Below are 22586 nucleotides of genomic sequence, written 5' to 3'. Positions count from 1 at the left end.
TGTTTCAGCCTCTGAGAAAGCAAATAAGTTTCTAGGACTGATTGCGCGATCTTTTGATTTCAAAAGTCCATCACTCATTAACAAGCTATATAACTCGTTGGTTCGTCCACATTTGGAATATGTTGTTTCCGTATGGTCACCGAATCTCATTAAAGACATTGACAGACTGGAAAAAGTACAACGGCGAGCCACAAAACTGATTCCAAATATAAAAAATAAATCATATTAAAATCGACTTAAACATATGAATTTGTTCTCCCTAAAAAAACGTAGACTTAGAGGTGACTTGATACAGGTCTTTAAAATTCTAAAGGGAATTGACAACATCAAAAGTGATTTTTATCCACATTGAATGAGAATCAGACGAGAAACAATGGTCTCAAACTGTCCGGAAATAGATTTAATTTGATAGTGGGTAGAAAAAATTTCGCTAACCGTGTAGTTAATGAATGGAATAAACTTCCTGCAGAGGCAGTGCAATGTAGTTCAGTTCGAAGCTTTAAGGGTCTTTGAGATAAACACCTAAGCGAGATGCTGTAATGATTATAATTTATTTTATATTTGTCTATTTGTTTTGTCATAATTTGTCTGTTTATTATTATTTGCTTGATTCTCATTTATTATTAGTTATATGTCAATTTGTTATTATTTACTATTTACCTGTTTGTTTATTATTTAACTATACCTATGCATTTATTAATGTGTTTTATTTATCATTTACATTATAGTTTTTATTCATTTATTTATTTATTATGACTTTTTCGCATCCGACCTAGATAAGGATCAAAAGGTCTGTCGACATGCTCCTTGGAGCGTACATGCTATAGGTAAGATCAATTGTAGACTAAGAGACGGAACCTTAACGAGCGTTGCTCCTTTCCTGTATACTACAAAGTAAATACAATACATACATAGATACATGCATGCATGCATACACACATACATACATTAATTATTATTTAAATATGATAACTGGAAAATTTAATTATAGCCGAAGTTGGAACCATATATGAATTTGATTTGAAGCTAGGTATAATAAATTGGAGTGAGGATTCCACGAGCATTGCTCCTTTCATGTATACTACAATGATATATATATATATATATATATATATATATATATATATATATATATATATATATATGTGTGTGTGTGTCAGGTTAAATTTCTGCATGTTGCCCTCCTCGAGTCTCTCGTTGTTGATATGTATATATATATATATATATATATATATATATATATATATATATATATATATATATATATATATATATATATATATATATATCATACGGAGTGAGCCGAGGCTTGAGACCTCTTCCCATGTTCCCCTTTCCTTTGTTAAGGGTGCTACTTAAGCATCACGCTCTCTCTTAATTGTATCTACTGAAGAGGATTGCAGTTTGCAATCGAAATATATAGATTCCCCGTTTCCAGTCGTTTCTACTCTAACAGTGATTGACAAATGTGTGATTACATTTTTCACCTGTAACATATATATATATATATATATATATATATATATTTATATATATATATATATATATATATGCATATATATATGTGTGTGTGTGTGTGTGTGCACAGACAGATACATACTGGTACGGTCTATTCTGTGAATTTTTTTTTAGCTAATATGCAAGAAGTTCGATGACTACTTCAGTCAGATATTGAGTAGCAAAACAAATACGCATTTGTCTTGTACTTTAGCCTGGTGTTAACACCATGGCCTGTCTTGAGATCCGCGACCGTATGTACAGTATTTCTTTTTTAGCAATAGTTGTCTGGCGTTGCCAATATTACACATACTGGGCATAAAAAGGCAACCATAGAGAGGGGAGTCGCGTCTTCCCCTTACTTGCGCTCTCCGTTCAAATCACGATCCTCTGTATTCTGTCCATGTTGTGGTCTGTTTATTTTTAATCTCGAGATTCCGTTTTTGAATTTCGCGGGGTGATTTTCAGAACAATCTGTTAGGTATTGGATATCAGTTAATATTAATTCTAATGGTAGAAAACTATTTATAACATTTGAATTCTGAATATCTTTTAACTATTATATACTTTAACATTTATAAATTAATTCAGTATTTTTCTGAAGTGCAATAAATTGTTAGTTGTTTACAATTGTCATAAAATTTGGTGTTCGTACGGGTTGTGTCTGTTAACGTAAATACAAGCAACTGTAAGTTTGTTTATGTTGTCTTTTGATTACATTATAACTCATAAACTCACCATGTAACATTAAGTTAAGGCAAAATTATATGGAAAGGCTTACACAGGAAAGACATTGAGATGGACTCGATTATTTCCTTGTGTTTGATACATATTAATGTTTACTTGATGCCTTTTAATGACCTTCGTCATTGTAGTTATATGACGTTTCTTTATCTATATGATACCATATACCACCATGACAGCTCATATACCCGACTTGCACAGTCAATGTGTCATTATAAAGGTAGAATGAATGAAAGTGTTTTTTAGCAATTACTTTTGCCTCGGGCATAAATTGGAGATTTCCAATGTTATTTCTAATGGTAGTATTGTGAGCTAGTCGACATGTTTGTAAAACTTTACCTTAACTCACAATACATTGTGTATGGATTATCCGAGTTGAAATATTTGCTTAATCTTTGGAAATAATGTAACTTAAGACTTTATTTTTTTTTAATGTTAAACTTAAAGGCTGTGGGGATTATGTATGGTATATGACATTTCCGAAGCAAATTAATTTTTGTTTTAGATCCCCAAATTTTATTAGAGACATAGAAAATGTATATTTTGACTAATATATTTCTATTGTTAGAAAGTATGGGGTAAATTTCCAAAGACCATATTGCCACTTCTCCTAATAGGGGGTAGTTGTTAATATTAACATGTCATTATTTCTCAACTGATATGTGTTTTTTGAAACCTGTTTGGATAAAGTTAAGGGGTCTAACTATAATGTTTTTGTTGTGACTGATTGGTCAGTTCCCAAAGTATTGAAATTTAGTCTTTTGTTCAAGATGTCATAAAAGTTTTATTCAGCTGGAGGGAAACCTTCCATTCATTGAATAGGTTAGGGAATTGCATGTGAAAAAGCATAATGTTTAAAGAAAATTAAAATCAGTTGTGTAGGAGTTAAGAACATAATTCTTATATCATTATATAAAGTTTACAATTAATCAATCTGTTGCCCCAGGTTTATCTTGTATAAGAGCTGTGGCCTTCAGGAAACTGGCAACAGCTGATTGTGGAAGAACAAGTTTACACAAAACTCACAAATTACATTTACTTGATATCATGTGAAGTTGTTGAGTTGTTTACTAAGTAATATATAATTGAGGATTTTAGAATTTGGAGGCTGATATATAGACATTAATTTTATGTATTAGATAAACCAATATTCTTAGATATATAAAAGGAAAAGTAATGCAAAGAGAGGTGTAATTTTTTATTTATTTATTATTACCAAGCATATTTTATTGATGATTATACATTTTGTTATTAAAGTGCATTGATTTTTCTTATGCTATTTACTAGTATGATTGTAGTGTGACCTGTATTGAGAAGTTACATTAATATTTCCTTAAATTCATAGGACCCCAAGGTTGTTCAGATATACATTCACTTCAGGTGTAAATGACCTGAGTTTAAATCTCTTGGTCCATAAAAAAGTGCTTGTAGTAAGGTTTCATATATAGATACTATGCATGTCCCTGTTAAGCTTGTCTGATACCTTTACCTGGAAAACACAAGCACAAAACCAATCAAATACTTTCCCACCACATGCACATGTCTGTTACACTAAAATCCTGTATGTATCCACCCAGACATGCTGTGGCACAGTATGTTTGGGTGAAAGTGGGGCAGAAGACGACTCCCCATTGGTCGTATGATTTCCCCGTAAGGTTTTTCACAGAGGTGGGGCTGACCATAGTACAATGTGACAAAGTGGCTCTAATTAATTCCTTAAATTCACACTTGGTAGATGGTATGCCTTTACTGGATTGTAGGTAGATGGTATGCCTTTACTGGATTGTAGGTAGATGGTATGCCTTTACTGGATTGTATATTTGGGTTGATTTGTTTAAATTGCATTTATTTATGGGATATACATTTCAATAATTTTTTATAAATTAACTTCGAGGTAAAGAATAGGATATGTGTACCACACATCATGTCTTTGAATGGAAAGGTAATCAAGTCAAGTTTGAAAGGCCAATATGGAAAAGTCATAGAGAATGAAGGAAAGGCATCCCATTGATTGTGAAATTTCACAATATGGCATTCAGTGTTTATTTGTAGAATATTCCAAGTTCATGGGTCACTTTTTTATTTATGTTCCACAAATTTGTCATGTTTATCCTATGTAATACTTTTCAGTTTTCCTTGTATCTGTCATTAATGCATCTTCAAACATTTTGTGAATGTTGGTGCTCCGTATTTTCTGTAGTAGATCCAGGCAATATTGTTGAAGTTGTAGGCTTAGATGTTTCTGTGTATTGTGGAGTATTATTAGAAATAACCGTATTTTGACTACTTTTAGCTCTTCTTGAGATCATGGGAGGAGCAGAATTTCTTCGCACGCTTGTCTTACTTGGGATTAGATCACTGTTGAGGAATTTTTTTGTGTGTCTGGCAAAATTTTGTGGCGTATAGAAAGTTTTATATCTTGAAGGATGTGAATCTTCATTTCTTGAGGCAAGGAAGGGACTCTCAAGTGAAATTACTGTGGATGTTTGAGTTAATGGTGTAACGGTAGCATTTGAACGTTCACTAAAACAAGGACACAGATTCATTCCAGATATAGTAGTGCGAACCTGTAAAGAATAGAAATTATAATTATATACATTATTGGCAGATTAAATGTAGTAATTGGAATGGAACTTTTTCATAATTTACATTGATTATTTGAACGTTATTCAGTTCATGATATAATTTTCAGCTAATTGTAAAAGTATCACCAACACTAATTTTTGTCTTAAGTTTCACTGACTGGAAACCTGTAGCCTGACAGTGGCTGGCAACAGTCCTCAGGTTCTCCCATAAATCTCTCTGGGAAGAAACTCTGGACTGTTTATGTTGTATTTGTGTGGGACTGGTTCTGTGTGTCCCTGGCTGAGCATACTAAGAGGGGGAACAATTGCCAGTTGTCAGCTCTCCTTATGTGAAAAGGTAGAGGAAATGTAATTGAAATTGATAGACAGAGATCTTGGGCCTAGTCTGGAGGTCAATCACAGCACCTTTAGGTGAAGATAAAGGGATTCATGAGTTTTGAGCAGGGAGATGATTCTTGCTGCTATCTGTCTTGCAGGACCACCACCAAAGATACCTACCAATGATCCCAAGTAGTATCAAAACATAGGACAATGAATTTATAGGCTGACCCTGAAAATATTTGTATATTAGTTTCCCACATTACACAAATTACCAAAATGCATGACTTTGTGAAGCCATTTTAGTACCAGATTTTATTATTCCATTGTCTTAGTGCTTTATTGCTCCCAAGGATAGAAACACTGGTAATCACTGACAAAATAAGTTGTCTTTGTCACTCAGACATGGTTTAGTAATTATGATTCTCTTATTCAGTGCATTTGTTAAAAAAAATGTACCAACAGAACACACATTTTTGTGGTCAGTCCATATTAGCTCACTGTCTGCTTTTTATAACATTGTACAAAGGTATGATAGATATTTTTGCAGTTTTGTGTTTCATTGAATAAGAATGTAAATGGCCTTGATTTAAGTGACATTTTAGAAAAAGGTTGATTAGTAATTAATAAGTGTATAGTTAGCCTCACCTGAGCATCATCAAAGACATACAGCACTCCTCGTAACAGGTTGTGTGTATGGCCAAGGAGGAAAAGGAGTGCTGGAACAAACATGGGCAAGAGCAATTCTATTCTCCATGCATAGAGGAGTCGCTCTACCATAAATGGAGTCCAGCATACAATGTACACAATAAGAATACTTAAAACCTGTTAAGATGGAAAAAAAGTGTTCAGAAGATAAAAATATTGAAATTTGTTTAAGTTCAACCAGAGTTGTATTTTCCTTATATGAATATCTCATGAAGCTGTTAAAATTGGCAAATGTTTAGGCACAAATCATACCTTGACTGTAGCACGTTTAGTGTGTGACCATTGGTGATAGGTGGAGTCTTGGGTGTTTGGTGGCCGGTGATTATACAGGACGTGGGCCACACAGAAATAGAGACCAGCACTGGCAAGAAGTGGAATGGCAAATACTCCAACAAATAACATTGTCATGAGTATTTTAAGAAAGCCAGGCTGTAAAGGAAATAATGCAGTTAAATAACATTTCATATTACTCATTTTGTCTGGGTAGTTAAGAATTGTTATGGATTTTGTATATAAATTGAAAAGCTGGGAAGGGAATAGCACTAACTTGATAACTAAAGAAATTTAGAGTAGGTTAAGTCTCATTTGAGAATTTAAATTGTGCACTGTTCACTGTATGCAAATTCACAATTATGTGGCAATTTTCCAGAATGTATCCCTCGCATACATGGAGGGGCAGGTGTACCAGTCATCTGTTCCTTTTAAACAATAATTCCTTTGCACAGACACTATCTATTAGGCATGATTGTAGGAACTTGGCATGCTAAGTGGTCCTAAGCTTGGTCCCTATCTAGGGCTGAAAAATATCACAACACTGCAAGTCACACCAGCTCCCTTGGAGAAAGAGTTGGGTGTGTGTATAAGTCCATAGCATTACCCATAGATTAAGTAAGATATGAGCTCTCAGCCAGAATGGTAAAAACTGTTGATCATGAATTTGGCACATGATTCAAAACCACTATGGCTTATACAACTCCTCAGAACAATTTGGTCAAGCTAGATCATCTAGTATATGCAATATGCAACCATTTGAAGTAAATTGAATCTTCATTGTGTAGCATAAACTACCAAAGCAATGAACAGAAATATTGTATGGATGAGCAATTTATAAGTATATTGATGGCTTGTGAGATGAATGCAAAAAATGATAAAGTGGTGGAGGAAGGCAGAGGTAGATTTGAAGTGAATCATATAGTAAATACAGGTAGAAAGTAGGAAAGACATGTACACAAGAATGAAAAAATATAAGAGGAATTGCAAATATATAATTAAATGGAGAGAGGTAGAAAGTAAAATGGAATAACATGAAGTAAAGGATAGGTAGAAGAAACCCAGAAAGTTATAAAGAAAAAAGAGAGACGTTTGGGCTTGAACAAGTCAAAGAAATCAAGATAAGAGATGAAAATGGAAGTAAAAAAATATGAGAGAAAATTAAGAGAAGCTGAAATAACATCAGGTGTTTATATTGAAATATATGCTGACTGACAGACAAGAAGTAGAATTAACAGCAGTGGATTTGGAGGGGATGGGACTTTGAATTAGGGAAGGCTTGAGAATGAGTAGGATGGGGTGTGAAGGAGGGAGATGTAAAAATGGGAAAGTTTTATGTACTGTATACCAGTACTATGTTCATGCTGACTGAATGTGATGGTAAACACAATTAGATTGCTTATATACATTAATGATCCTGTAATAAAGGCATTTAATGAACTGTACTTCTGAAGTCCACATGTACAAAACATAAAATCGACAAAACATACCTGGGCTCGGCAGACTTTTGTCATATCAGATTTGATATCTCCAGTCATATTTTTTGATGAAGATGGAATGGTTGGAATTGAAGAAGGTGACTGTCGTGTGAAGAAAGGGCCATGGTTTGGTGGCTTTTGTCTTCCATTTTGTTCAGTAGGTTGGGGCACATTCTGCACAGTATTAGGTGGTTTGGAGTCCAGGATTGGTGTGGGGGCTTTTGAAGAATTCGGTAATTCATTGTAAGGTATAGAATGTTCTGGAGGTCTGGTTTTGGATTCATTTATTTTTGTAGAGAAAGTTGTGATCATTGGCTTCGGTGTTGTCACTTGGGAAGGTTTTTGGTCTGTACTGTCATAGTTTTCAGAATATTTTATGGATGAGTTGTATTTTGATTCATTTTCCTTTACTATGCCTGTACTATATGTTACATTTTTACCACTGTTCTTCATTGTGTCATTAATGTTCATCCCATTCAGGGATGTTTTGGTTTCTTGAAAATTGGTATTACCAGTGGAATTTAAAATGTCTTTATGTGCCAATACTGAATCAAAAGTGTTTTGAGAAGTCAAGTTTGTTGGAGATAGTGTGTCACTAGAGTTATTTAAGTGTACTGTTGTGGTAATGGATGTGTTAGGTAGTGTGACATGTTTCTGATTTATAGGTATTTTGATTTGGCCATTATGTGTGTTAGTTATGGATGGGGTGTGTAGATTATCATAATTTTCCAGGGTATCAGCAGATGTTGAAGAGTTGATTGGATGTAGTTGACTTGATATTGTATATTGATGAAAGGTGTTGCTGATGGGTTTGTCCTCTGTACCAAATGAAATAGATATGCTTTGACCTTTATTAGTTTCTTCTGTTTGTATTGATGTATTTTCTTTGTGAGTATTGTTTTCTTTTGTACTATTAGGAGCAAAGCTATAATAGTCAAGAATATTCTCATCAATGTTTGTTACTTGTTGTTCTGGAATATTTGTTTGAGTTTCCATATTATTTGATAATGGGTGTATCTGAATAACATTATTGTAATTTGGTTTTACTTGATGTAGGAACTTATTGGCATCCTCTTTGTTTGCATTATTTTCTGCTATGTTCTTATTGATCTTTGATACTTCATTTAAAACTATTCCTTTAACTATTCCCACAACAATATCTCCCTTTTTCGCATGACTTGCCCAATCAAACTGGCTCCTTTGGGACCATATATCTTCTGGGAGGCCTCGACTATGACGATAGTCATTTTCATACTCCCAGTGGAAGGTGCTGTCATGTGTGACAGGTTGTAGGTGTAATTCTGTGTGCCCCCAGAGAACAATAACGAAGGCAAGTGCAGTAAACCATGATACCATAGTCCACACCACAGAAAACAGTTTGTATGTGTTCTCTGACCTCTCAAGGTTTACAATAGCTCGATAACGCTCAATAGCAACTCCTAGCGCTGAAAAGTTACTTGTGACGAGGGGAAACATCAAAAGAGTGTACGTGAGGAAGTAGCGATAACAGGTACTGCTGTAGGTCAGATTAGAAAAGTATAGACATCCATCAATGAATAAACCAATTCCAGCCACTGTTCCTGCTAAAGTATCGGACAGTCCATAGATAGCAAGAGGAAGGATTGTGTGATGGTGTTTATTGATAAGAAATACTGCTGCAGTCATGTTCAGTAAGAAGCCAAGTCCTCCAACAAATATGTAGAGTGAGGCAACAAATGATAGAATTCCCATCCTCATTTTGATGTACAGTAGACCGTCAATATATCAAACTAATTGGGGGGAAGGCTTGATCATTATAGCCGAAAGTTTGATATATCTGAAGGTTTTATTATATCAAAGTTTTTGCACATATTGAACTTTGGCTCAGTTTATGTGATGGAAGTTTGGTACACACTGTCCAACTAATGTACCAGTTACATTAGAGTATTATTTTCCAACCAGTTTTTCATAACATTGTATAGTTTTGGAAATTCCACAGGCAGTCAGTGGTACTGATTATTATATTGAGTATGCATACTTGACACTTCTTTGGTTACACTTTATGAAAGAGGACACATTTGTACCATAATTCTTTTTTTTTTCTAGTATTAACATGTGCAGTTCTGAAGCATGGATTTATATGCCTGTACTTTCATGGTGATGTAGATTTTTTTTTATTAAACTACAAGTAATTAAGTGATATAAATTATCATATGTATTGAGTTGTGTTTTTGTCTGATTACAGCAGAAGTTGATATGTTGATTTTAGCCATATATGTGCACAAAGTTGGTTTTGTTTCTTTATCTCTTCAAGCCACACTAGTTACAGTCTGAATATTGCCACACAATTAGAATACACAAACACTTGGTATTTGACTGTGGTACAGGTCTGGAGGCCACAGACATAAAATAACAAGTGAGAGCAAAGGTGAGAAAGTGTGTATGTGTGTATGTATGTATGTATGTATGTATGTATGTATGTATGTATGCACATGTGAGTAGTCACCTGTCACCAGCATATATATCTAAAGATTGTACCCTCATGCTGGTTGTGAGTCATTTAGTAGCCTCTTACCCCTATGACTGAATGTTCCTCTCAGTCAATATGGAGTATTGATTTTTATTTCTTGATAGTTGACTGACTAGTGTCTTTTTGTATAGTTTTAACAAAGGAGTGAGACAAAAAGGAGGAGAGGGAGAGAGAATGAGTGCACAGGTGTTCTTCAAGGTTATCCTTAACACTGGTTGTGCTTTGTGTGAAAAAGTGATGGAACATGATCGATGGAGAAATAGAGGTTCTTGTTATAGCACTGTTTGTTGGATTGGGCTTTCAACTTTTAGTTGTTACCAACATTAATTGTAAAGAGGTCTCCATGTTATAAAAAAGTGAAAAAAAAATGATAATGATGATAACAGCCAGAGTAATGTATGCAAATATAATCACCTATAAAATAAATTGCATTTACTAATTACTTGTTTAACAACTTTCAATTTGTAATTTGTATTCAAAACTAGATATTAGTCAGAATAAAATATAAATTAGGTTAGAGTTGTTAGATTTAATAAAATAGATAAATAGGTAAAATTAAATGATAAACAAGCAAGTAAATAGTAAATAATAATAAATTGACAGATAAATAATAATAGATAATAATCAAGTAAATGATAATAAACAATCAGAGAAATAATAACAAATAAATAAATAAAATAAATGGCAGGCATTAGATCTTGCTTAGGTGTTTATCTAAACGAATGGTTAGATTTATTTAGGTTATATGTGATTCTAAAACATTGGATGAGATAGTTTTAATCAAAATAAAAGGGAAAAGAAAAAGATGGATTAGTATGACCTTGACTCAAGAAACACAAGTGTGACATGTTGATAACCTAATCTTGTTCTATGTTGGATTCTTTCCTTCTCACACCAACTGTCTTCTCCAAAAAAAACTATAACTCAAGAATGCACAGTTAAGAATTGTTTTTCAGAGGACTTCAGCATGATACTGACTTATTATAAGAATTTAAAAATTAGCTTGAATAAACATTTCAGGGATTCTTTTCATTTCATTTCAGATTTCACAATGAAGGGGTCTGTGAGGAGATGCTCGGACCCATTGATATGTCAATACCTCTGGGATGCTATCACTACCATCAGGAACCACAAGCAACTCCCCAGTTTTGATCGCATACGAAGATACATGAGTCGAATACATAATATGGAAGCAAGTAAGTTAATTTTTTACTTACCCATTAACCTAGAGTATGATTTAATGATGTGTACCTGGAAATGGTGATCCTGGAAGATTACAATTGGAGAGAAGTGTCTCCCTGCTACTCATCTTCAAAACCCATCAAAAAGTCCCCCATATGGAGGCCTTCTTTGAAAGGGGGCAGTTCAAGACATTAAACCAGAATAAATCAGAATTATTTAGATGAGCTATGGATGCTCTGTTATAGATAGATATAGAATTCTTGTTATGGTCTTACATTTATATATATATATATATATATATATATATATATATATATATATATATATATATATATATATATATATATATATATATATACATACATATATTTATATATATATTTATATGATAGTAATTGTTAGCTTAGATTTTACTAATTGGAAACCAGTAGCCCCCACAGTGGTCAGCAATGGTCACTAAGAGAGATAGGGAGAGGGAGAGACATATGCACACACACAGACACACACTCACCACTACCAACAACAACAAAACAGCTGACCAGTGTCTCTTTCTGGAGAATTCCCAAGAACCCAAGGAATGTTGCTTATGGGGCTGCTGGTTCCCATTACAAGAAACTGAAGGCAACAATTATTTGTTTGACTGGCAAGTAGAAGTATGATGGTATACATTCCTAAGTAGTACCTTTATATATAGTATTTATATACATCTATATTTTCAGGTGAGGTAGAAAAACATTTGGAAGATGCAGCAAGTGACAATCTTATTGCTGTAACCAGAAAGGTTGGCCAGAAAGGATCAAAAGTTGGAATAGAACAAGAAGGCTTTCGTTTACCAAACCCCTCGGTAAGTCCATTCATGAGTAAACAAAGAAAACTAGATGAAATTCTTTGGGGTGTGAAAATTTATCTTTCATTCACAACACTTCTTAGCTCAAACCTATCACTTGTCCTCTCCCCTCCCTACTCAACAGATATTCCTCTTTAACCTGAGGCCCCCTTTACCCCATCCATCCATTTCATTCTTGGTCTTTTCTCAAGTTCTCTTCATCAGTCTCTATCTTCCACATTACTTTTGCTAACAATGATGGGATGATGTGGAATATGTGCAAGAACAAACTCGGGTAGTATTCTGGTTGGCCTTAAAGCAATGTAGAATTTATGTTTTTTTTCAGGGAATGTATTAAGTTTTGTTGGGATTTATATGATGCCTTTTATTATGTTCTAAAGCTTATTAGGATTCAGACACTTGTTCAGTGACATTATGATTTGCAAAATGCAGTAATGTAGATTTGGTATATGATGTTATTTGAATGACTATATCTGATTTATAATGTTACAAAGAAATTATGAAATTTATTTTTTGGCGAGTAGGAACAAGATGGCCATGACTGGTACTGCTTTGAGTGTCACAGAGGAGGAGAAGTTTGTTGTTGCTCCAAATGTTATCGAGTCTTTCATCAAGAATGTGTGGGTGTTCAAGACCACCCAGATGAGGGGGAACCCTTTGTATGCACAATATGTAAGGTGAGTTTATTAGTATCTTTTGTATATGTTGTGAAATATATTGTGCTGCATGGCTGTGATATAGATTAATAGAGATTGCTGTATAAGTAGAGTTAGTAGGTAGATGGCAATGCTTAGTTGTACCCCAGTGGTGCGTTGTGGAAGGAAGTTTGGTAATTTGATGAATACAGTACTTCTCTTTTGGGTTTTTGAGCCATATACATGGGATCTATGTTTAAACAAAGATCCCCTATATGTCATACTCACCTTCATGATTACAAACATTTTATGGAAAGAGTCTGCAGTTAATTGGAAACAAAATATAAAGATGTTTTTGTTGTTGGGATGGACCACTCTCCCAGGAAAAGTAATATTGAGAACAAAAATATTTTTAGGGATAAGAAGTATTTCTTGGTATTTTGTTGGCAGTAAACAGCACCTCCATCCTTGGGGAGGATATTATAATAAAGAGGTGGAGTGATAGAAATGGTAAAGTGGAGAATCAAAGAAAAGGTCAGAATAAATAGTATAAGCTAAAAGTGATTGGCATTCTTTCTTTTTTGAGTGGAAATTAGTTTCTGATCTTTAATCTCTTCAATATGAGTTGAATACTTGTGTGCCTGATGTACTCGGCTGCCTGATGTATGATGATTGGATGATGCATCACAATATGCTCATTATAAATGATAAAGTTACAGTTGTGATGCTCATTCTCTTTCACCATGAGTGTTGATAACTACAGAAAATGCTTTCATGCTTGTTCACAGAATACAGGGTTACTCAGCCATAAGTACAAAATAGATATAATCAGGACTCTGACACCAGGCTACTTGTATAACCACTTGCACTTCATGATGCTGACATGGGCATTATCTTATCATAAGGGTTAAAGAATGCTGCATGACTCTGATCCATAAGAATGTCAATGAAGTCTGAAGTATTAACTGCATAAAACATATGCAGTCATTGGCCCATATTGTGGTGGTGAAAGGGGGGGTAAAAAGAAGGGAAATTAGGAAGAGACTGGGAATGAGGTTTGCTGTATAGAATGTAGGGGAGGACTATGAGAGAAAGAAGTATTTCATCAGTGATAATTCAATGCTTCTAACCTTGTAGATGGTGTCACAGTAAAAGAAAGAAGTTTATTAAGTTTATTCACTCCAGGGTTGTGTTATGTAGCCATGGCTGTTCAATGTGTATATGGATAGTGTGGGACAGGAGGTAGATGTGAGGGGCAGAGGATTGGAGATGGTTAGAAAGACTGGAGGGAAGTGGGAGGTGAGCCAGTTGTTGTTTGCTGATGACACTGCACTTGTAGCTGGATCAGAGAATGGTCTGAGGCAGTTGGTGACAGTTTTGGGAAGGTATATGATAGGAAGTTGAAAGTAAATGTGGGTAAGAATAAGGTGATGAGATGTACAAGATTTGAGGGTGACTAGCTCCTTTGCTAGGGAGAAGAGGACCTTGGTAGATTGATGACTTGAACTGATTTGCAGGTTTCTGTTAAGTTTGAAGATCTTTAAAAAGTTTGTCAGATTCTAAAGTTTAAATTTCACAGTAAAAAGAAATGCTGTATATATATTCTGTGGTAATAGGTGTATGTAAATACAGTTTTTGTTGTTTGGCATTCTACTGTGATATGTAACAGATAACACCAGTAAGGTACACATTTAAACAAAGTATGAATGCAGGAAGTTGACCTAAAGTTTTGTGAAGGAGTTGGCTAGGATGTTGGGAGAGCTAGTTTAGTATTAAGGATTTTGAGTTATAATCACATATTCTTGACATAATATAATAATCACTGCTCAGAGTATTCAAATCTTTGGCTTCTAATTCCAGAATAAATTTTTCCAGAAAAGAATATATAAAAGGACATCAAGAAATAGACTTAATAGAGAAGAATTGAATGGTTTATTAACCTATACTGTAAACAGACTCAAGGACCGGGTATGTATTAAACACTTTTATTTTTGTACAAGAAAGTAGCCTGGAATGAAGAATTTTCTGTACTCGTTAAGGAATCAGGTTTGATATAATGAATATCCTTATTTTTAATATGTTTACATACATGTTTCTGTGTTATGAAATTGAGTGTATTGACTTGTTTGATTGAGGAATTGTATAAGAAATATAAAAGGAATGGAATATGTGAATGCCATGTAGACATGGAAATATGAAGACCCTGATGCAATATTTTCCCCCCTCCCCTACCTCCCCTTTCCTCCTCCTTCCATCTCAGTATCTTATGAATGATGGGAAGGATCAATAATGGGGACTTGCATGTGGTCCTGCAAGATGGACTGCAAAACTGTCCATTTTCAAAAACCTGTTAATTCCAATTGCAACCCCTAGGGGCTGGCACTTGATGTCTGGACTGGGTCCAAGATCTCTCATTACCAACTTCAACTTTCTTTCATTTTTTCATGGGTGGAGAACTGACAACTGGCAACTGTGCTTGTCTTCCTACCACTTTGAGTCAGTGACATAGAAACAGTCCTACACCAATACAACACAGATAACAATCCAGAGTTTCTTCCCAGAAAGATCTGTGGGAGGTTTCAAGGACCATTGTCAGCCACTGTGGTGCTGTGGGTTTTCCACTTAGTGAAAGTTGAGGCAGTAGTTGATTAATTGATTGAAGGGTTGTCCTTATCTCCTTCAGGCAATGTCACTTTGTTATCCATTTACAACCACTCTCTACTCACATCTATCTTTTCCCCTCTACATTCTTTGCTCGACAGACCTTCCCTTTGTAGCCAAGGCCTCCTTCATGTAATCAATTCATCCATCCCATTCGTGGTATTCCCCTTAAGTTCACTTTATCCACATAGACCTTCCATTCTCTTTTTACCAGCCTTTCTTCATTCATTCTTTCCATATTAAACCATCCCAGAGTTGCTAGCCTTTTTTCATTTATTCTTTCCATATTAAACCATCTCAGAGTTGTAGATAAGCCAGCAGATGTATTAGGTAATATGTTGTGTCAGGAAAAAATGAAAGAGGAAAGAAAATGTTGGAAATGTTTATTGAAAGAGAAATGATGACAGCAAATCCAAGTTTTTAAGATGGAAGACATACATAAGTATACATGGACTAGGGTGGATAGTAGCAGGGTAATGGAAAGGGTATTAATGGAATATGTTGTGCTTAAAAGGATAAATGGAAGAGTTCTGAATGGGAATTTATTTAGGAGAAAGAGTTGCAGAATATCTGATCAGTATTTGGTAAATAAGTTGCAGACATAACAAAATAAGTCAGGATTAGTCTTGCACCACTCCAGTATTGCATCTGCAGATTAATTATGTTTTGCCAATCAAAATAAAGATATTCAGACATTTGTCATTAGGGAAACTAGACATGATACACAAAAATGGATTGAATTTTTAGTCAGTATTTAAAACATTACTTAGCACACTATACAATAAATCTAATGAATTTTGAGTTTTAGCTAGTGTTGTTTTATTCTATTTATTATGGTGTGTCTTGCTGCATTACTTCTGACCCAGGGTATTCGGTGAGATACAGGGATGACCCATCATCCTGGAGGAGCCAAGAAAAGAGGGAGGGAGTAGTGGTGAATGGGAATGGAGTATGTGGGGACGAAATGGGTGGGAGTGGACTTTGACTTTGACTACCTCCATTGTATGGGGGAAGAGGCCCTTGGTATATGCATGTATTTATTATATACATGTATTGTACAGGTATGTGTTATGTACAAGGGGAGAGGAAGGCAGTAAGCTGGATACAAGTCTTAAAGGAGAGAGGCTGGAGGAAATGCATATTTTTAAGGGAGTGTTGCATCTCTTTATAGAGTAGGTGAAATTAAATTTTCAAATATGTATTTAATGAACTTGGGTATAATTACCTCTTATTTTAGTGTATAATTCCTCAGGGTACTGTGTTCCTCTCATGTATATATAAGGCATAGTGAATATTTAATGAAGATATAGTGAGCTCTAGTGAAGCTCTAATTGCAAACATATACCTAAGGCTTTTTTCCCCCTTACACAGGAGGTAGCCAAAAAGAAAAAGGCATAGAAACCACTCCCACCCATTCCATCCCCTACATACTCCACTACCCTCCACCTTCTTCCCTCCCTCACATCTTGGCACCTCCTACTTAATGGAAAATCCCTCTACATCATTCAGCTTGGTATGAACAAAAACTATTGAATACATTTTATCAAACTAATACCTCTGATTTTTTATTAATGTGTTTTTCTGAATGATTAAAAAATGCTGCAAAATTCAGGTTTCATAAATGAAAGAAAATTAAAAAATTCAAATATCTTTTATTTTTTACTATAGAAAATAAAGAGCATGTTTTCTTTCAAATGAAACTAAAATAACAAAACTCCATACAGAACAACCGAAGATATTACAACAGAAGGAACAAAAACATAAACTTTACAGGACAGGGGATTTAAATTTTTGTGAACATTTTTTGCGACCATTTGTTTGCTGGTTGCAATGTATAGCAAATCTCCAATTTCCTCTTTGCTGATGTGTGAGGTGAGGGTGAGCGGAGTGGCATGGGTGGAAGAGGCGTAAGGTGAGTGTGGCTAGTAGATGCTTGGAGAGTGCTGGGTGCAGCTGTGCTGCTTTTCTCCTCTTTCTTTTTCCTTCTTGTTTCAATTTTAGGCACTCGTGGGCCCTCTCTATATTTTGCTACTTCACTCTCTTGTTTCTTGTTAATTTTTCTGTGATCACAGCAACAATACAGGGCGAGGAATCAAAATTGTTGTGTATGGTGATAGCGCCAGGAGTGAAGTCACCTTACTTTGACCTTTTCAAGAGTACTGGTGCCCTATTCACTGTCTTTGTGGGGTATGCTGGTGGGAGGAGTTGCCAAATATCTCCATAAACACAATTCTGTAGCAAATAACGAAATAACTGTAGAAATGTTGACACTGTTTCAATATACAGAATGTTTTTTATGCAATAGGGTTGCCAGAGGTTGCCAATATTTTATCTATTTTATGCTGTATGAAAAAATAAAAATAAAATACAGTTGTATAATTTTGTATGAGTGTTGCCACCATCATAGAGATTCTTTTGAAATGTTTACCTAAAATTTGCTCGTGTACCAGAATTTTTCGAATAATTGCTGGCGATGCTCCCTTAAGTATTTGGGGTTGCATGTGGCAGGAAATGGAGGAGTAGGGGTGGAAGATTGAGGGAAGCAAGTATATGTCTAGTCTTGGGGATTACATACATATACCAAAGACTTTTTTCCCCCTTGCAAGGGAGGTAGCCAAAAGGCAAAGGCATAGAAACCACTCCCACCCATTCCATCCCCTACCTACTCAACTGCCCTCTACCCTCTTCCCTCCCTCTTGTATTGGCACCTCCTGGATGATGGGTCATCCCTGTATCTTGTCCACTGCCCTGGGTCAGAAGCAGTGTCACAAGACAGCACATCCACAGCAAGGCCGCTTCATTAATTTGACGACCCCCCCTCCCCCCTCTCCATCCCCTCATGCAGAAAAGGAGAAGATGGGGGAGAAATCCTTTCAGGCTGTATCATTTTATTTCTCATGCATACTCATCCCCCCATCCCCCACCCACTCCCCCTCATGCATCACAGCATCATCCATACACAACCATTCTTCATTCACCTCTATCTTCTGTCCTCTCCTGTCCTTCCTCAACAGACATTCCCCTCTTTCCCAATGCCTCTTGTACCCATCCATCCATCTCATCCTAGGTTGCCCCCTCATGTTCACTCCTTCCAGCTCTGCCTTCCACACCTCTTTTACTAGTCTTTCTTCATTCATTCTTTCCATGTGTCCAAACCATCCCAATACTCTTTCATCAACCCTTTCTCCCAAATCCCTTTCCACCCCTGTTCTCCTCCTCACCTCCTCATTTCTCACTCTAGCCTAGTAACCCCTATCATACAATTCAGGCATTTCATCTTAAACACATTCAATCCCCTCTCTTCCTCTCTTATGTTCCATGTTTCTGCCTCATGCAGTGCTGTGGGCACAATCATTCCATCATACAATCTCCTCTTAGTATCCATTCCCAAATGTCTATTTCTCTTTGCACTTTTTAATCCACCAAGGCATTTATTTGCTTCTCTCAATCTATATTCTACCTCCATCTCCACTCCTCCCCTTCCTGCCACATTCACCCCCAGGTATCAAAAACTATCCACTTCCTCCAGTCTCCCCTTTAATACTCACTTCCACTCTGCTGCCACTTCCTCCCCTTGTACAACTCATCACCCTACTTTTACCCATATTTATCTTCAATTTCCTTCTTTTGCACACCTTCCTAAACTTCCTAAACTTCCTCAATCCCTCCTCTGAACCTGCCACAAGCACACTGTCATCAGCAAACAACAATTGGCTTATTTCTCACTTTTCTCCATTTCCTTTAACCATCACCAATCCCTGATCCATTACCCTTGCATTTACCTTTTGCACCACCCCGTCCATGTATAAATTGAACAGCCAGGGCAACAAAACACATCCCTGATGAAGTCCCACCTTTATCTCAAACCACTCTGTTTCTAATCCTAACACAAACTCTACCACTCTCATAAACACTCTTGACTGCTCTTAACAGCTTTCCTTCTATTCCATATATCTGCAAAACCTCCCACAGTGCCTTCCTGTCATAAACCTTTTCAGATCCATGAAAGCCCAAAATACATCCTTACCTTTTCCTATAGTTTTCTTATATATCTGTCTTACCACAAAAATCTGATCCACATAACCCCTACCTGCCCTAAACCCACACTGTTCCTCACCAATTATTCCTTCTGTTCCTCTCATTATCCTCTTAGTCAAAACCTTCCCATAAGCCTTCCCAACTACACACATCAAACTAATCCCTCTGAAATTTCTACATTCACACTTGTCTTCCTTTCCCTTGTAAAGTGGAACTACATTGGCACTACTTCAGTCCACCAGCACTCTACCTTCTTTTAGACAAACATTAAATAACTTCACCAGCCAGTCCACAATCACTGTACCTCCTTTTTTCAGACATTCTGCATAACATCCATCCAACCTGGGTGCCTTACTTGCTCTCATCATCTAAACAACTGCTTCCACTTCATCTTTCCTTATTTCTCTTCCATTTTCCTCGCTCATCATGGTCATTTTCTTAGCTCTTCCCACTGCATCTACCTTTCCCTCCCTATCCTCCTTTACATTTAGCAGCTCCCTAAAATACACTCCCCATCTTCCTCTTATTACCGTCTCTTCCATTATCATCTCTCCATCTGCACCTTTTACCTTTTCTTCTCTACTTGATTTGCTTCCTCTCTTAATTTCTTTTCAAAATATTTTTATTACTTTCATTTTTTTTTTTGTCATACTCTTAACCCATTTCATATCTGCTCTCATGTTTGCCTCCTTTATCTTCTGCTTTACTTCGGTTCTTTTCACTTTGTACTTCTCATATGATTCCCTTGCACCACTTTGTAACCAATCTATGAAACCCTGCTTCTTCCCTTCTACCCCTCATCCCGCCACTCACTACCCCTTCTTCTATTTCTTCCTGTACTCCTTGTTCCACACACCATCTTTGCACATCTTATGACTCCCTCCTTGAACCATCCCCATTCCTCCTCTACTCCTAGTTCTACTCTATCCTTCACTTCCTCCCACTCCTCTCACAGCTTCTCCCTATACTCCTTCTCCTTTTCTTTCTCATTTAACCAGTTCACTCTAAGGACCTCCCTACCTGCTGCCCTTTTCCTCTTTCTCCACCTATTCTCCACTCTCAACTTACCTTCCACCAAAAAATTATATGATATTTCCCCACTCTCTCCTCTTAGAACATGTACATCCAAAACTCTTCCTATTGTTCTCCTGGTTACCACTATATAGTCCATTAACACTCTACTACCCTTCCATCCACCACCCTCTCCCATGTGTACTTATGTTTGACTTTCTTTCTAAACACTGTATTTCCTATCATCAACTCTCTAGACACATCTCCACCATCAACTCTCCACTACGATTTTTTCCTGGAGCTCCATATTTCCTAATCACTCCATCTATTGGTTCATTAAGATCTCCCAATACAACTATATTGACATTTCTCCCTAAACTCTCCATGCATTCATTTAAATCCATCCAAAAATCCTCCTTTTCCTCTACGCTCTTCTCACTACCAGGCCCATATGCACTTACCAAAACCCACGTCTCTCTTCCGAGTTTCACCTTCATCTATATTAACCTTGAAAAACCCCCAACTCCACTACACTCTTTATCTCTGCATTTCTTAGTATAGCCAACCCTTCTTTTCCTTGTCCTCATTTCACTCCTGAGAACCTCCCAACTACACTCCCAAACTCACATTTACCCCTCCCTTTCAACTTAGTTTCACTCAATGCCAACACATCCATCATTCTTCTCACAAACGTATTGCTTTTCTCTTCCCTTTTGCTCTCATTTGTACCACATCCACACACATTAAAAGACCCATACCTTAGGGTATTGGTTGGAAAACTCCTAGACCCTTTTATGGCTTTACATTTTTTAGGAAAATCCTCTTTGGGGCTACAGGTACCAGGATTCCTAGCCCTATCCCCATCCCATTTTTTGTCGTCTGGTATGATTAAAGTGGGAAGACTTGGTGGCAGCATTCTTTTCCACACCACAGGGTTAGAAGAAAGGAAATGAATATTCAAAGAAATGGTACAGGACATTAACAAGAGGTTGGTGGACAGCATAACGGAGGGACAGTTGCAGTATAATAAGTGTCATAATTTCTCTATGAACAGAGTCTTCCTTTATCACAGACAAAATAATGTGTGTCTCTGGTCCATAGGGGCGCCCCATATAGACCCTAAAGTATCAACTGTATATTACTTTGCCACAATAACCTGCATCCAATACCCCAGACAGGGAGTCTTGGGGATTGAAATGTGTTATAAGAAATGGGCATCTGGAAATGGATGCAAAGAGGAGATTATATGAAGTGGTGATTGTATGGATGACACTGTATGGGGCAGAGACTAGGAGTTAAGAGAGGCAGAAAGGAGAAGTTTAAATGTGTTTAAGATGAAGTGTCTGAGAAGTATGATAGGGATAACAAGGTTGGATCAAGTGAGAAATGAGGAGGTCAGGAAGAGAGTAGGGGTGGAAAAGGAGATGGTAGATAGGACTGGTGAAAGAGTATTGGGATGGTTTGGAAACATGGAAAGAATGGGTGAAGAAAGATTAACAAGAGGTGTGGAGGGCAGAGATGGATGGAGTGAACTTGAGGGGATGACTGAGGATGAAATGGATGGATGGGGTGAAAGGGACATTGAACAAGGAAGGAAGAAGTCAGGGGATAGGGGTGAGTGGAGAATGACTGTGTATAGATGATTCTTTGATGCAGACAGAAGGGATTTTTCCCTGTCTTTTCTATTTTCTGCATGAGGGGACGGAGGGAGGGGGGTAGCCAATTAAGTGAACTGGCCATGCTGTGGAGGTGCTGTATCTTGCTGCATTGGTTCTGACCTGTGCAGTGGGCAGGAGACAAGGATGACCCTTCATCCATGAGGAGCTAAGATGGGTGTGGGTGTGTGCTTTTAACTTGGCCTCCCTTATAAGGGGGAAGAACCCCTAGGTATATAGATAGATTAGATATTAATTAATTAATCAATTTAATTATTTATTATTTTTTTGCAAGTTTACTTCTGTTTATATTGCATTCAAAGTGCCTCCTATCTTCTTATAAATTATTGTAAGCCATCATAATTGTCCATCATCCTGCTTAACCAGCTTGAGTTTCAATCATAAACCACCATTGTTTCTGCTTGAGTATTTTAATGTAATTTTCTTC

At 36.4% G+C, this 22586-nt stretch overlaps 1 protein-coding gene across 3 annotated transcripts in view; it reads left to right on the top strand.

The window, feature by feature from the left end:
• The first annotated feature begins 2124 nt into the window (after positions 1-2124).
• LOC143028596 (zinc finger MYND domain-containing protein 11-like) overlaps positions 2125-22586 on the top strand; it is a 37724-nt gene continuing 17262 nt past the window's right edge. For 2 of the 3 annotated variants that reach the window (XM_076190927.1, XM_076190926.1), the window contains exons 1-5: positions 2125-2185; positions 11153-11305; positions 12011-12135; positions 12663-12815; positions 14634-14741. In XM_076190927.1, the coding sequence (XP_076047042.1) occupies positions 11161-11305; positions 12011-12135; positions 12663-12815; positions 14634-14741 (531 nt within the window). In that variant the 5' untranslated portion in view covers positions 2125-2185; positions 11153-11160. The remainder of the gene's footprint in view (positions 2186-11152; positions 11306-12010; positions 12136-12662; positions 12816-14633; positions 14742-22586) is intronic. The other variant, XM_076190928.1, reaches the window with a different exon arrangement.

The sequence above is a fragment of the Oratosquilla oratoria genome, chromosome 9 (assembly GCF_046742065.1).
Source record: "Oratosquilla oratoria isolate Oo_2021 chromosome 9, ASM4674206v1, whole genome shotgun sequence".
Taxonomy (NCBI): domain Eukaryota; kingdom Metazoa; phylum Arthropoda; class Malacostraca; order Stomatopoda; family Squillidae; genus Oratosquilla; species Oratosquilla oratoria.
Note: the sequence above shows the minus strand (reverse complement) of the source record. Positions and strands in the feature narration are given on the sequence as shown.